Raw genomic sequence first — 14314 nt, forward strand, 5'->3', positions numbered from 1 at the left:
TTCAATAAATATTACTTTTTTTCTCCACTCTTCAACATTTTGATGCAAATAGTTTTAAAACTAGTTTGTAACTGGTTTATGAACAAAATTGATTATCTCACAATAGATCATCGATGGATGATAAAGTGACATTCAACGCTCTTTGGTTCTCCATCGATGAAAAAACTTCATCCAATCCCATTTTGGTTATTTCACTCTCTGACCAAATTTAAACTTTAGTGAATAACGAGAGAAAACTTAACAACAACAAAACAACAACTTAACAACAGCTGAACAATAATGTAACATTAACAGAAAAAAGCAATAAGGAGAGTTCATGAAGCAATGAAATGCTGATGCTTGCAATGACGTCCGATGTTTATGCTTTTTGGTAGAGACAAGCTAACAGTCTGCATGATGTAACTCCTGGGACACCTCTAATGGCATGATTGTTTCGGTACTGGCTAATACTAAATGGCATGTTTGTTTTGATACTGGGTGGTATGATTGCTTGGATACTGGATGGGGCTGAATGGTATGATTATTTGGATACTAAATATGTTATTAGGGCCAAGTTTAGAAGAGGGTTAACTGTCCCGGTGTTTTGCATTTTTTTTTCATTTTTTTGAGCTATCGTGATAAGGCTGTTCTTTTTGTTAACGAGTTAATTCAGTTTTTACAAATTGTATTTCACTTTAATAAAATACGTTTTTGGAAAAAACGCATTTTAATTTCAATTTGAAAACAATTAGCAACCTCTGCTACTTTGTTGTCCCTGGGCCGCCTTACTTCAACATAAAGGTTATTAAAGGATCTTTTTAAGTTTCGAGAGATCAACATAAGCCCTCGAAAATGTCTTGCGTTGTAGTTAAATAATTTTATGACATTTAATTTTTTTTAAATGTCCAACGTTTAATAAGAGACCATGTGATGCAATACTTTATTAAAATTATCTGATTAGCAAAAGGCAACATGAATTTGTCAAAGGAAAATCCATGATTCTTCAACTACTGACTGTAATGGATGGCTGGACAAAATGTATAGAAACTGGGGAGCAAATTGATTTAGAATAATTGAAAAATTTTCTGAATGGCAGTGTCACGAGTGGTACACTCCAGGGTAATGTTTTGGGCCCTATATTGATTACAATTTTCATCAATGATATAGAAACAGAACTAGATACTCTTGCCAAAATATACCTGCTTGCAGATGATGTTAAGATGATATGATTTGGAAGATGTGAGTAAACTACAAAGTGCATCAGACGCATTAAAGAAATGGTCTGACAAATGGGAGTTAATCAGTTAAAGCTGAACGCAAGTAAATGCTGAATATTAATTTCATATAAACAACCTGCTGTGAGTTATGATTATATAATCGAAGATGAATTTCTTGGTCATGAGAATTGTGTGAAAGACCTTGGAGTAATGGTTGATGGAAAGTTAACTTTTGCAGAGAACATCATGTTAAAAGTTAATAAAGCCTGTAGAATCCTGGGTGTCTTAAAAAGGAACTTTCAACAAATGAACAAAGACACCTTTAAATAAGTTTTGTACGTAGTCATGGGGAATATGATGCGTCGGTCTGGTATCTATATAAGAAGAATTTAATTGATGCATTAGAGAAGATATAAAAAGTGTAACAAAGTTGGTGAAGTTGGTCAAAAACTTGGGTTTATAAGAAAACTGAAGCTTTTAAAACTGCCAACACTAAATCGTCGATATACCTAGAGGAGATATGATAGAAGTATTGCACGGCACGTATGATGCCGAGGTATCTCCTGATTTCATATTGAGCCAGTTTAGTATAACTAGATGCAATAACTACAAGCTTTTCGTCACAAATCGCGCTATGACATCAGGAAGTTTTGCTTTACAGAAAGAGTGGTAGATGTATGGAATAGCCTTCCGAATGGTGTCGTTAGCTCTCCGTCTCTCAACACGTTTAAAAAGACATTGGATTGATTTTGGAAAATGTGTACTACAACTACAAAGAGAACAAAGCTGGTACTGGAAACAAAAGTTTTCGACAGATCTCCTGTATACAAAAGCCTACGCCCATTTTCTTCGTTACGTTACGTTAGTTTAATAAGCAGTATTTTGGTAGCATGTCTGTTGAAGCAGGTTTGTATCTGCTTACATAAGTTTATACGTTTCTGTTTGTTAGTTACTCGCATTTGAAAAACTTTAAAACATTTATAGTAATTGAATGCAAAAAGTTTTGAACATTTTAAAGGACACTGGCGATCATTCAATTGGAAACGCTCATTTCAATTCATCGGTCACTAAGGAACACATAACTGCCCAACTGGGAGCTAACCAGCGTTCTGATTTATAAGTGAAAATAGAGGCTCGTCAAATAATGCGCTGATGAAATTTGTACTTCGGGGAGTGTTCAATGGATAGATCAACATAAGTTATGTCTTTAAAAACAATGTACGTTCCCAGCTCGCAATTCCATCAATATCATTCTTTTCGAGCTTTGTTATTAAATAATACAATTTAACTCGATATTAACAACTGAGGATGTTGTAATTGAATCTGGAATAATAAAAATATTATTCGTTAAAATCCAGTTAACTAAATTCTGAATAAATGACATCTAGAAAATTTTGTTAAAAATCACGTAATTCACAAAAGAACTTAAATGTTTAAACAACGTACGACTTAAATTCTCTATGATTTTTTTTAATTAATATACAACAAACAACTAACAAAATTTCTGTGAAACTTTATTGACATAAATATGTTTTTACTTCATAATACTTTTTCAATGCATTTTAAAATATTCAATAACAACCTACATGAAACTAATTATCAGTTCTTCTTCTGTACAAAAACTCGAAAATTTTCATGCAACTTTTTCATTGATTTTCAATATTTTTTGTTCTTTGTTATACATACCGAACGAATGAAGAGCTACTTGCAGTTCCTCCCTTACTTGGTTATCAGTGAAATGTTGTACCTCAAATGCTGCAACATCCGCACCACAGAACGAAAACACACTCATGTATACAACTTCCACACCACACATCTATATGCAATTTCCACACATAAGTATACAACTTCCACACGACACATGCATGCAACATAAACACTACAGTAATTAAATACACATGTGTACGCAACATCCACACCCAGTGTGGCGAATCTTGACAACTTTGTCTAGGGGCCACGATTTTGAAAAATATTTGACGACCGGGCTGGTGGATTTTCAATAAAGTAAATTTTCAACAAAACTTTATGACCGAGAAGAGGAAATTTTTTAGAAAAAGTCGATGATTGGGAGGAGAACTTCAAACAAAAACTTGATGACCGGAGTGGAGAGTGAGATTTTCACAAATTTGTTTCAAACATTTTTGTGCTCACGAGAGGCAACATTTTGACGGAGGGGCCAACTTTTCTGCTGATGAACTTATAATGTCAATTTTCCCTTCAAAAGCCCTACTTTTTCCGTTAAAACAACGACTTCCAGTAACTTTTAACACAAATAACGCTCACAACGGAGAGCCAGTGCCTCCCGCCCACAGATCCGTCACTGCCCACACCACATGACATGTACAATTTTACACTTACACACACGAAACTTTTGAACAATCTTTGTGATCTGGAAACTGGTCAGTGCTTCATAGCAACAACTTGAGACATGACATTCCAGCCGTCCCATCCAAGCAAACACACTTTGCTGGTCACTCGAATGCATCTGTCCATTTTAACTTTTTGGAGACTGATTTCTAGGCTTAAAAAATGACAATTATTTAACAATAACGATAATAATAATAATAACAATAAAAAAAACAATAATGATAATATAATGAAGATATTAATAATAGCATCCAGTAAAATAGTTGTGATTGTGGCGGTAGTAATGGCTAAATTAGTAATAAAAGAGATGGCATGGAAGTATGGAAGTGTTGCAGGCAGTAATACTTGTGGTAGGTAGTATTGATCTGGAGGATATAATGGGAAAAGTGAGCCATTCAATGTAGATTGCACATTTACGCTTATACATAATGCATTCTGTGACAAAATGTCATGAATATAAACAACACACACGTACACACCATGCACACACACACACACACTACACACACATCTGCCTGCATCAAATAATTTGCGTTTGCACTTTCATTAAAACGGGTATTTTACATTTTTTCATTTTCAAATTTGAATTATAACTTTATGAAAACAATCGAACAACTGCAAAAATTAAAAAAAATCATTTTTTTTTATATTTCAGTTTTAAAACCTGAAGACTTGTTAACAGACAGCCAGACAGACATAAACTCTGGTTGGATGAGCATTTTGCCATCAAGGCTTTTGTACCAATGGGAGTTCTGTCTTGTCCTCGGCATATTCAAGCGTGAACGCTCAATGCTTGCACGTTAACTATTTAGCAGTTAATTTCAGCTCGTGCATAGAACATCATGAAAGTACATTACTATTTTCAGTGTATCGTACGTTATTCAAAATTTATGTTTATGATTACAGTATACGCACATCACGTATATTAACGTAAAATTTAAACGTGATTTTTAAGATTTATACGCAAACGGATTAGCGGAAATGAATACGGTTTATGAATGTGCATTTAAATGATGCATGCAGATTTTTTTAGTTGGAGGGAGGGAGGGAGGGAGGGAGGGAGGCATGCGTGTGGGTAACGAACGTACGTAGAGGAGGCATGCACTCTCGTGAGCGACGCAAGGAGGAACTGCACGTTATCGAAATAGGAATGCGCGCGTGATTTATAATATTGCGGAATTGAGATGTCTCTGATATGAGATGTCGATAAGGAAGTTTGTTTACATTCTATGCTGCACGTATGCGAGGCAATTGAGATTTAAGCTTCAGGTATTCAATGCAATTGTGCTGCCTGCTTTTTATTTTCATTCATACATAGGTTCACGAATATATCTGTACATTTGTACGTGTATACACATATCTATTTATTTGTTTGTTTAAGTTTTTAAACATCAATAAGTATATATCTAGCACTATATGGAAATATGATTATAAGAAATTTGTTTATTAAAAAATTTAATTCATTTATTTATCAAATCAAATCAAATAAACAAAGAAAAATCAAATAATTGAACTAAAAAAATAATCAGTAGATCAAAAAAAAACGAATGATCTTGTGACAGAACACCGGTGGACAAAATAAAATCAAATCAAAGATTTACTCCAGGTAATAAAATAATATTAATATAAAATGTACAAAATGAGTTTAAAACCTCAGTATACGCCAAAGCAACAAACAAAGGTTCATGCCTCATTGGCAATAGTAAATGTTTCAAACATATCTAGAGAGCACGATTTCTGCCTTTGTAAACTGAGCCTACACGCCCTCTTCTGATATAGGAAATAGGAGAACAGAACTAGATAGAATCACTAAACTACTCATTAAAAATGAATACAAAAATTCCATAATACACAAAATAATATAACACAAAGAACAAAAAATCAGCAACGACAACAATGCAACTAACAATAGTAACGAAAATAACATAGTAATATATTATAAGAACCACATGTCAGCCATTTTCGAACAGGATGAAAAAATCATGAAAAGAATTTAAAAAATAACGTCCAAGCAACCAACGAAAACGATAGCATTAAACTACGAATATACTACTCCACCAATCAAAGAGTGTCATCTCTTGTGGTGGAAAACAACTGCACTAGTAAACCAGAAGATAATGGATCATAGCCATCTAATAAATTTGTTCAAATGTAATATTGGTGACCATAATTCTGAATATATTGGTATAACGGCGACTAAGTTATCGAGAAGACTCACAATGCACGTACAAACTGGCGCTATAAAAAATCAAATCACAAAACTAAAATAAATAGACAAATATTGGATCATAATGTTGAAATCTTACATTACAATAACAACCATTATAATTTACGACTAGTCGAATCAATACTCATAGAACAAAGACATCCGATAATAAATATTCAACAACGGGCAATTGGAGTTCTTCCTACCAATAAATTCAGAAACAGAGGAATCATCAATAATGAAAACACGTAAAAGTGTTACATTTAACAATGTTGAAGATTGTAAAACTAATTAAATGAGCATTAAGTATTCACTTTAAACGAACAAGGAATCAACAGAGTAGAGGCACAGTACATATTTTTGAACATCAGGGCACATACACATCATATCAATTTGAACACCGAAGATGGTATAGGATTAACAAAAAAAGCCTTTTTGTTCTATCATGCATAAAATAAACAAAAACTTTGGTTTTGATTAAAGAAACTTGAAAATGATTAACGATCAACTGTTAGAAAAATCAAAAAGATAAATTGGGAGTTAACTAAGGCCGAACCAACTATGATTCGGCCTTATTTGGCCTATTTCATCAATAATGTATATATATATATATATATATATATATATATATATATAAACTTTTTTCGGTATTCCTATACCATCCTCGGTGTTCAAATTGATATGTTGTGGTTATGCCCAGATGCTCAAATATATATATATATATACTGTGCCTCTTTATTGACCTTTTGCCACCTTAATGATCACTTTTCTTTAATTATTTTTGGGTAAATTATTAGGAATGAATTAAAGTTTGAAAAAACAAGGGTGTCCCAATCTTTCAATCGGTACTGTATTAACTGGACGTGAGCATACGGGCCTAGCCCGCGCTATTTTTCTCTTTGAAGTAATATATTGTTATAACCGCCGGATTGATTAGATTGCGGTATATTATTACCTTAATATTGTTAAATTTGCTATATTAATAATCTTTGGATAGAGGATCGTAAAATAAATATTTGTAATCTTTTGATCACACAAATTAGCCCATATATGAGATCTGCGTAGTCAGGTTTGCAGTCAGGTTTCCAGCCGAGAATGTTAAGTCGTAAATGGGATTTATATAGTTACTTGAATTAGTTTAATGTTTCTACTACTGTTGGTGTTCCAATAAACATTCAACAAATTTAGCGTTTGAAGCAGTTGTGTTCACCTATCGGAAATCTTGAACCTACGGAATAACGAACACTTGACGATCGTTGGAAGCTACAACAATGGTGTTGGGAATATAGAGACCATTGAAGTTATAACATTGGTGTTGGTAGTTACGAGAGTTAAGGGTTACAACAATGTTAATATCTATATATATCTACATAAATATATACATATATTTTTTCGTCACTGTGCGGTTGATGAAAAATTTTCTCTGTTGTTTTTTGTAATTTTCCTGTGGTTCTTGTGCGAATTTTGACTTAAAGTTATATAAAAGTTTCAAGAAAAAAATAGTGAATATTAATATATTTATTTAGTATAGAAATTCTAAGTATTTAATTTAATTTATATAGGTTAAATAAATTACTTTTTTGGGTTTAAATTGCAGCGTAGTTGATAGCACCTGTTTATTGTACGCTCTCAGCCTGTGGAGTTAAATTGTTGTTTTGAAAGTTTACTTATACAATCAGTCAGGTAGAACACGATTTGTTCTTAATTGAACTTAAAGTTGCTACATTATGGTTGATAAAGTCAAGAGAACTACCAACAAATCTGCCAAAGAGGGTTCAAATTTGACTCTACAGTGTTTCCATTGTGATTCCTTGTTTCCTCTTCCTGCTGGAGTGTCTGATGAGAGTTATGAATTCATCATAACAGCTAACAATTTAAAATTCTTCTGCGACGCTTGTTTGAAAAAATTCTCTGTGGAGAAACAGTTTTATAAAAAATTAGAACAGAGTAAATCAGAGATGGTAGAAGAAATGAAAAAATTAAATGATGTAAATAAAACAATCATATCTGAAGAGAAACAGTTTCACAAAGAACTTGAAAAGGGTAATTCAGAAATTATAGAAGAAATGAAAAAATTAAATGACATAAATAAAAAAATCATATTTGAAGTTGTTGCAATTAGAGCCGCTATTGATGGAAATGAAAGCAAACTTACGCATATAGATACATCTGGTGCCAAGCTATCTGGTGAGATTGCTAGTTTGAAGTCTGAATTAAATAGGTCATTTGCCAGTGTCGTTAGTGGTGAGATGAAAAAAGGCGTTCAATCAATTAATCAGGACGTGAAAATTGTTCAAAAAAAGTTGCAGGATGTTTTCGATAATAAGGAAAGAGAAGCTAATATAATAATGTTCAATTTGAAGGAAGGATCAGACGACAATGCAAGAGTCTGCCAAATATTGGATCATTTGACTGAAGGGGTATGCGGAGAAAAAAATGTTCTGAAAATGATGAGGTTGGGCAAAAAAAATGACAACGCTATTAGACCAATTTTGATTAAATTTAATAATATTGAAGCTAAGTCACATGTTTTCAACGGCATTAGAAAAATGAAAACTCTGAAAGATGATTTGGCTTGTACTAGATTAGGCCACGATCTCAGTATCGATCAAAGAGCTGTACTTAAAAAGTTGCTCAAAGAAGCCAAGGAGGCGGAGGAGGGTTGCAAGCAAGGTTTTTTATATCGAGTGAGAGGAGAGGTTGGAAGGTGGAAAATAGTGCGGTTTCAGAAGGACACAAAATTAAACTAGCAAATGGTAGGTGTGGTTCTATATATGGTTTAATTGGGTTGGTAAAAAATAATTCTTGTGCTTCGTGGAGAAATGTTATTGATGGTAAAACTCAAATTAACAAAGTGGTGATTGGGTTGTTGAATGTGAGATCAATTGCGTCTAAGGTGAATGGTATTCATGGATTGATATGTGATGGGCTTGATATCTTGGTGCTTACTGAGACTTGGCATGGTGTGGTTGGTAATAATTCAGTTCGGTTGGCTATGCCACCTGGGTTCTGGTATGTTGATTATGTTAGGCAGCACGATCCAGGTCATGGTGGCTTAATTGTATATTTCCGTAAAGATTTTGGATATAAAAAGTTAGTCTTGCCATTATTTGCCACATTTGAGGCTGTTTCCATCAGGTTTTCGACTAGTGGGTATCAGTTTATTTTACTTGCCATTTACAGACCGGGCTCTGCACAAATTTCTTCTTTGTTTTTTGATGAACTGATATCTGTTTTAGAATATGTTACGATGTTAAATGCCAATATTTTGATGATGGGGGATTTCAATGTGCACATTGAAAGAGTTAATGACATACACACAGTCCGTTTGAATGAAATACTTGATGCATTTCAAATGATCAGTCATGTACATGAACCAACTCACGAGCAAGGTGGTATTCTTGATCTGGTTATTAGTTCAAGCAATTTTCCGATTTTGGGAGTTGAAATATTTCCAAGTGGAATATTTTCAGATCATGGTTTTGTAAAGGTTGAGGCATCAATTGCTCATAGATGTGTAACAACCAAACAGACAGTAAGATCGTGGAGAAATGTGGATGAAGATCAGATTGTTCAGTCAATTGCAAATTCTCCAATATCTGAACCATGCAAAAGTGAAAATGTTGAGAATGAATTAAAATTGTTCAATATGGAATTAAAAGGCATTGTTGACCGATGTGTGCCGCTAAGAGTGATTTGCAAAAGAATTGATAGAAATGTATCATGGTTTGATGATGATTGCCTACGGGTCAAACGATATTGCAGAAAACTTGAAAGATTGTATAGAAGAAGTTTATCAAATGTTCATCGTGAAAATTGGCTTGGTTCATTGAAAGCAAAATAAAAATTATATTCAGATAAACGCTGTGGGTATTGGAATAATTTGATAAAAACCTGTGGCAACCAAAAGGACCGGTGGCGAATTATAAATAAAATCTTATGCAATGATCGAAGTGAAAATTTATTGGATGCTAATGTCAATCATGCAGCTGGTGATTTTATGAAATTTTTCACAGATAAGATTGCAAAGATTGTGCATTCTGTTAATTCATCTAGTGTTTCAACCTCGTTATTAGAAGATAGAGAGTCACCAACTGTTGCATTGACATCATTTCCTGAAATCGCTGAGGAGGACCTTGTGAAGATTATACTTGACTCTCCGTCTAAAACTTGTTCACTTGATATCATGCCAACACACATTTTTAAGAAATATCTAAAGTATTTTATAAGTTTTCTAACTAGTTTCATAAATCTCTGCTTAAAAAAAGGCATAGTGCCAGACTATTTCAAGCATGCCACAGTTGTTCTGAAAAAAGTCGGCAGCGATGACGGGGAAATTGGAAACTACAGACCAATTTCTAACCTACCATTTCTATCAAAGGTGCTGGAGCGTGTTGTAAATGGGTTTCTACTGAAATATTTAACAGACAACGATCTTATGCCAAGGTATCAATCTGGGTATCGACGGTTCCATTCCACCGAAACAGCTTTGTTATATGTTTTATCAAGTTTGTTTGCTGCAGCTGAGGTTCAAAACATATCGGTACTATCATTCCTTGATATGTCAGCAGCGTTCGATTGTGTGGATCATGACATGCTTATAAAGAGATTGGAGTGCAGTTATGGTGTTCTTGGAGTTGCCCGTGACTGGTTCAGGTCATATCTCAAAAATCGTACACAACAGGTCGCTTTTAAAAACACAGTGTCAGATGTATCGTTGGTCTCATCGGGGGTGCCGCAGGGATCTGTACTGGGACCCATCCTGTTTCTGCTTTATACATCAGATATAATAAAAATAATCAGTTCCCACGGATTTGTTTGTCATGCCTTTGCGGATGACATCCAGGTGCTGATCACCGGTTCTCCGAGATCATTTGTAGATGAAATAAACAGATTTAATAAATGTATGTCGGACGTTGGCCGTTGGATGTCCGATAATTCATTGAAGTTAAACCAATGTAAGACTCAGTTCCTCCCAGTTGGGACATGGCAGCAGTTATCGAAGATGAATGTCACTTCAATCAAAGTAGGAGATACAAACATATCCTTTAGTACAACAGCTGTCAATTTGGGGATTCTGCTGGATAATGAGCTATCTATGAAAGACCACATCAGGATGATTTCAGTCTCAGCCATTGCTCATCTTAGAAATTTATATCGAGTCAGACATTTGCTGGATAGATCAACTCTGGAGGATCTGGTCCATGCGTTCATAACATCACGACTGGACTACTGCAACAGTTTGTTTTACGGTTTGCCTAATAGGTCAATTGACATTCTTCAGTCGGTTCAGAACAGGGCTGCAAAACTTGTAACTGGCAAATTGAAATTTGACCATGTAACTCCAATATTGAATGAGCTTAACTGGTTAAAAATTAAGAAAAGAATAATTTTTAAAATTGCAGTGATTGTGTTTAAATCCTTGAATGGAATGTCACCGGCTTACATCTCAGATAAATTTTCCATGAAGGCATCTACAACTTGTTTTTATCTAAGATCAGATAATATGAATCTTTTGGCGGTCCCAGCTAGGCATCTACGAATAGGTGCGAGAGATATTGCGGTCGCAGGTCCGACAGTCTGGAATGACCTACCAGTTTCATTAAGAAGATCTGGAATTAACTTTGTGACATTTAAAAGGGAATTAAAAACATACTTATTTTCTGTGGAAAAACAATGAATTTGAATATTTTGATTTATATCAATCATGCACAGTTATTTTGTTATTTTATTTTTGATAGCGCTTTTGAAATTATTAATTTGCGCTATACAAATGTTTCTAAATAAATAAATAAATGATATATATATATATATATATATATATAATATAATATTTATATACTCATGAAAAACAGTACTCATGTTGTTCAATTAAAGTGTGTTACTTCAAAGTGCAGCAGATGTCGGATGGTTGTCAAAATGGGAGTGAATATGTGTTTCATTTTATTATCGTTGTTTTATGTTAGTAAGAAAAATGATGGTCTTTTACGTAATAAGATGTGTGTGAGCTATTAAACAACATGATATTCGACAATAAGCACATGATTGGTTGATTGACTGATTGACAGGCTGGCTGGCTGGCTGACTGACAGACTGACAGACTGACTGACTGACTGACTGACGGACGGACTGAAAGACTGACTGACTGACTGACTGACTGACCGACCAACCGACCGACCGACCGACCGACCGACTGACTGACTGACTGACAAAAATAATTAATAATATGAATGATAATTAACAACAAATTTTTAAATCGACTCGGAATCGACTCCTCCCATGTTTGATATGAGAAATATCTTCTCGCCATTCAACATCGTATAACTTCATATGTTGTCAGCTGTGTTGCTTCAAAGACGTTATCTCTTACGTTGTAACTATACAGATTTCATTTCGCTATTTATCGGGCTCCATATTAACTTTTGCAACCAAACTTTATTTTATTTTATAAAGCAATTGACAATTTTGGCAATTTAATTTCTTCATACTGTCAATCATTATTTTTAATCACAACATCCACTTTGCAAAAGCTCAACATTCATTAGAACATCAACCAAATTTTGAGAGGATCAATCGCACCAGCAACGCTAAATCGGTGATTCAGTGACCGCTTAAATCATTTCAAATACTTTATATATACTTTAGTCAATTTTTTTAATTTTTATGTAAAATTTTTTGCAACGTGCAACAAGATTGTTTCCATCCTGTCTCATCTTGTATTCATGATTTTGCTCTAGTTCAAAATGTTTTCTCGTAGATTTCCATGTTTAAAATTTGATAACAGCAATCATTCCAAGCAACCCTCTTACTTCTTCAGGTGTGCAGTTTATTTTATCTGCTTACTTTCATATTAAATAGGTCTTGAATATGATTCAACATTATTATTTGATTGCAAATAAGGAATACACGACAAGTACCATGTTTCTTCATCTTCACGCGTGATAGTTATTCAAAATGTTGTAGGAATGAATTTGTAAAAAAACAAATCAAACAATCGACATATAAAAAGCAAATTTGAAAGTGTGCTATTGAGTGTCACAGAGGCAGATCGTCCATAAACAAACAACCACACGAGTTATCAGCAACAACATTTTCATCATTGCTTCATTCAACCTTAAGCATGAAGGAAGTTTTTGCAGAGAAACTATCTCTGTTATGGTAACATCTTTTGTTTTCTATAATAATTTTAATGCATGCAATTAATGCTTGATTTTTTCCTCTTTTGTTTTGCATTGCATTGTATTGTATTGTATTGTATTGTTTTGTGTTGTATTGTATTGTGTTGTGTTGTGTTGTGTTGTGTTCTGTTGTATTGTATTGTATTGTATTTTATTGAATTGTATTGTATTGCGTTGCGTTGCATTGCATTTTATTTTATTGTACTGTACTGTTTTAGTTGTCAACTTTATGTTTAAAATTTATAAAAAATTGAACAAAAGAACTTTATTTTTGGTTTTGATGAACGTATTTGCAGAAAATATTATTGATAATATAAATATTTATTTCTTTATTTATTTATTCAATTATTTATCTCCATCTTCACAGACAGTACATACAAATTTTTAAAAATTTTCAGCAAGGTGTGGGGAACCAGCCTCAGTAGTTTTAAGACCAGTATTCATGTGGTGGGCCTCACCAACGGAAATGAATGCCGGCTATGGGGAGAGAAGATCGAATCAACCTGAGATTGAATCGACCGGGATTGATAAATTTGTTAAGCTCTGATGAACTGGAAAAAACTGGTAGAATTAAGTGAACGACCAATAAAGGCAGTGAAGGTAGTGGAAGTGATTCGAAATAAGATTAACAATTAATAAGCAACAACAAAAACATCAACAACAAAATCATCAACATTATCTTTAGCATCATCACCTTCATCGTCATCGTCAATAGCAGCAGCAGCATGATGGGTTGCAGTCCGTTGTGATAAGAAACAGGATGTAACACTATTTGATTGTAATGGTGGTGCAAGCATTTTGCTAGCTTTCCTCGGATAATGAGCAGAAAAATTTAAACAAGATTTATGTTGCATACCTGCCTTTTATGGGCATTTCGTAATTTTATTTTATTCCACAATAATTTCGGTAATGTTATCATAATTTACAGTTTTTTTATTTTTAATATAGTACCAATATTTTAACGCCATATTAGTTTTTTACCTGATGCAACTTATCCACTTATGTTATTGTTGTAAATTTTTAATATTTCGTGTTTCGTTTGTTGACATAATGCAGCTTAACGGCAAAATTGTCAACAGCATATTTTCTTCATTCGAAAGATCTGGATCTTTTTTTACATTTTCAACCCTGAACCTCCTTCTACAACCTGTAACCATAGACGTTTCGGTGTAGTGACAGCCTGATGCTACACCAAGACATCTATGCTGTAACAGTCGGTAACAGAAACTCATTTATCCTACCATGAGAATTTGCGTAATACTCGATCAAACGAGCTTTAAATATTTTGACAAATTGAGATTCACTATTCAACTTCAGCAGCAGTTTCCAGCACCTCCCATCACCTTCCAACTTTTGAATTTTGTTGC

General features: G+C 33.8%; 1 protein-coding gene across 1 annotated transcript; it reads left to right on the forward strand.

The window, feature by feature from the left end:
- Positions 1-7496: 7496 nt before the first annotated feature.
- Positions 7497-13494, forward strand: HELRODRAFT_162678 (hypothetical protein; the record flags this gene model as incomplete). The annotated part of the gene is made up of 4 exons (XM_009024817.1): positions 7497-8442; positions 8625-9248; positions 9786-9987; positions 13350-13494. 4 exons carry the CDS (start codon positions 7497-7499, stop codon positions 13492-13494), a joined length of 1917 nt encoding a protein of 638 aa, XP_009023065.1.
- Between the last annotated feature and the right edge of the window lie 820 nt (positions 13495-14314).

Source organism: Helobdella robusta (assembly GCF_000326865.2).
Source record: "Helobdella robusta unplaced genomic scaffold HELROscaffold_4, whole genome shotgun sequence".
Classification (NCBI taxonomy): Eukaryota; Metazoa; Annelida; class Clitellata; order Rhynchobdellida; family Glossiphoniidae; genus Helobdella; species Helobdella robusta.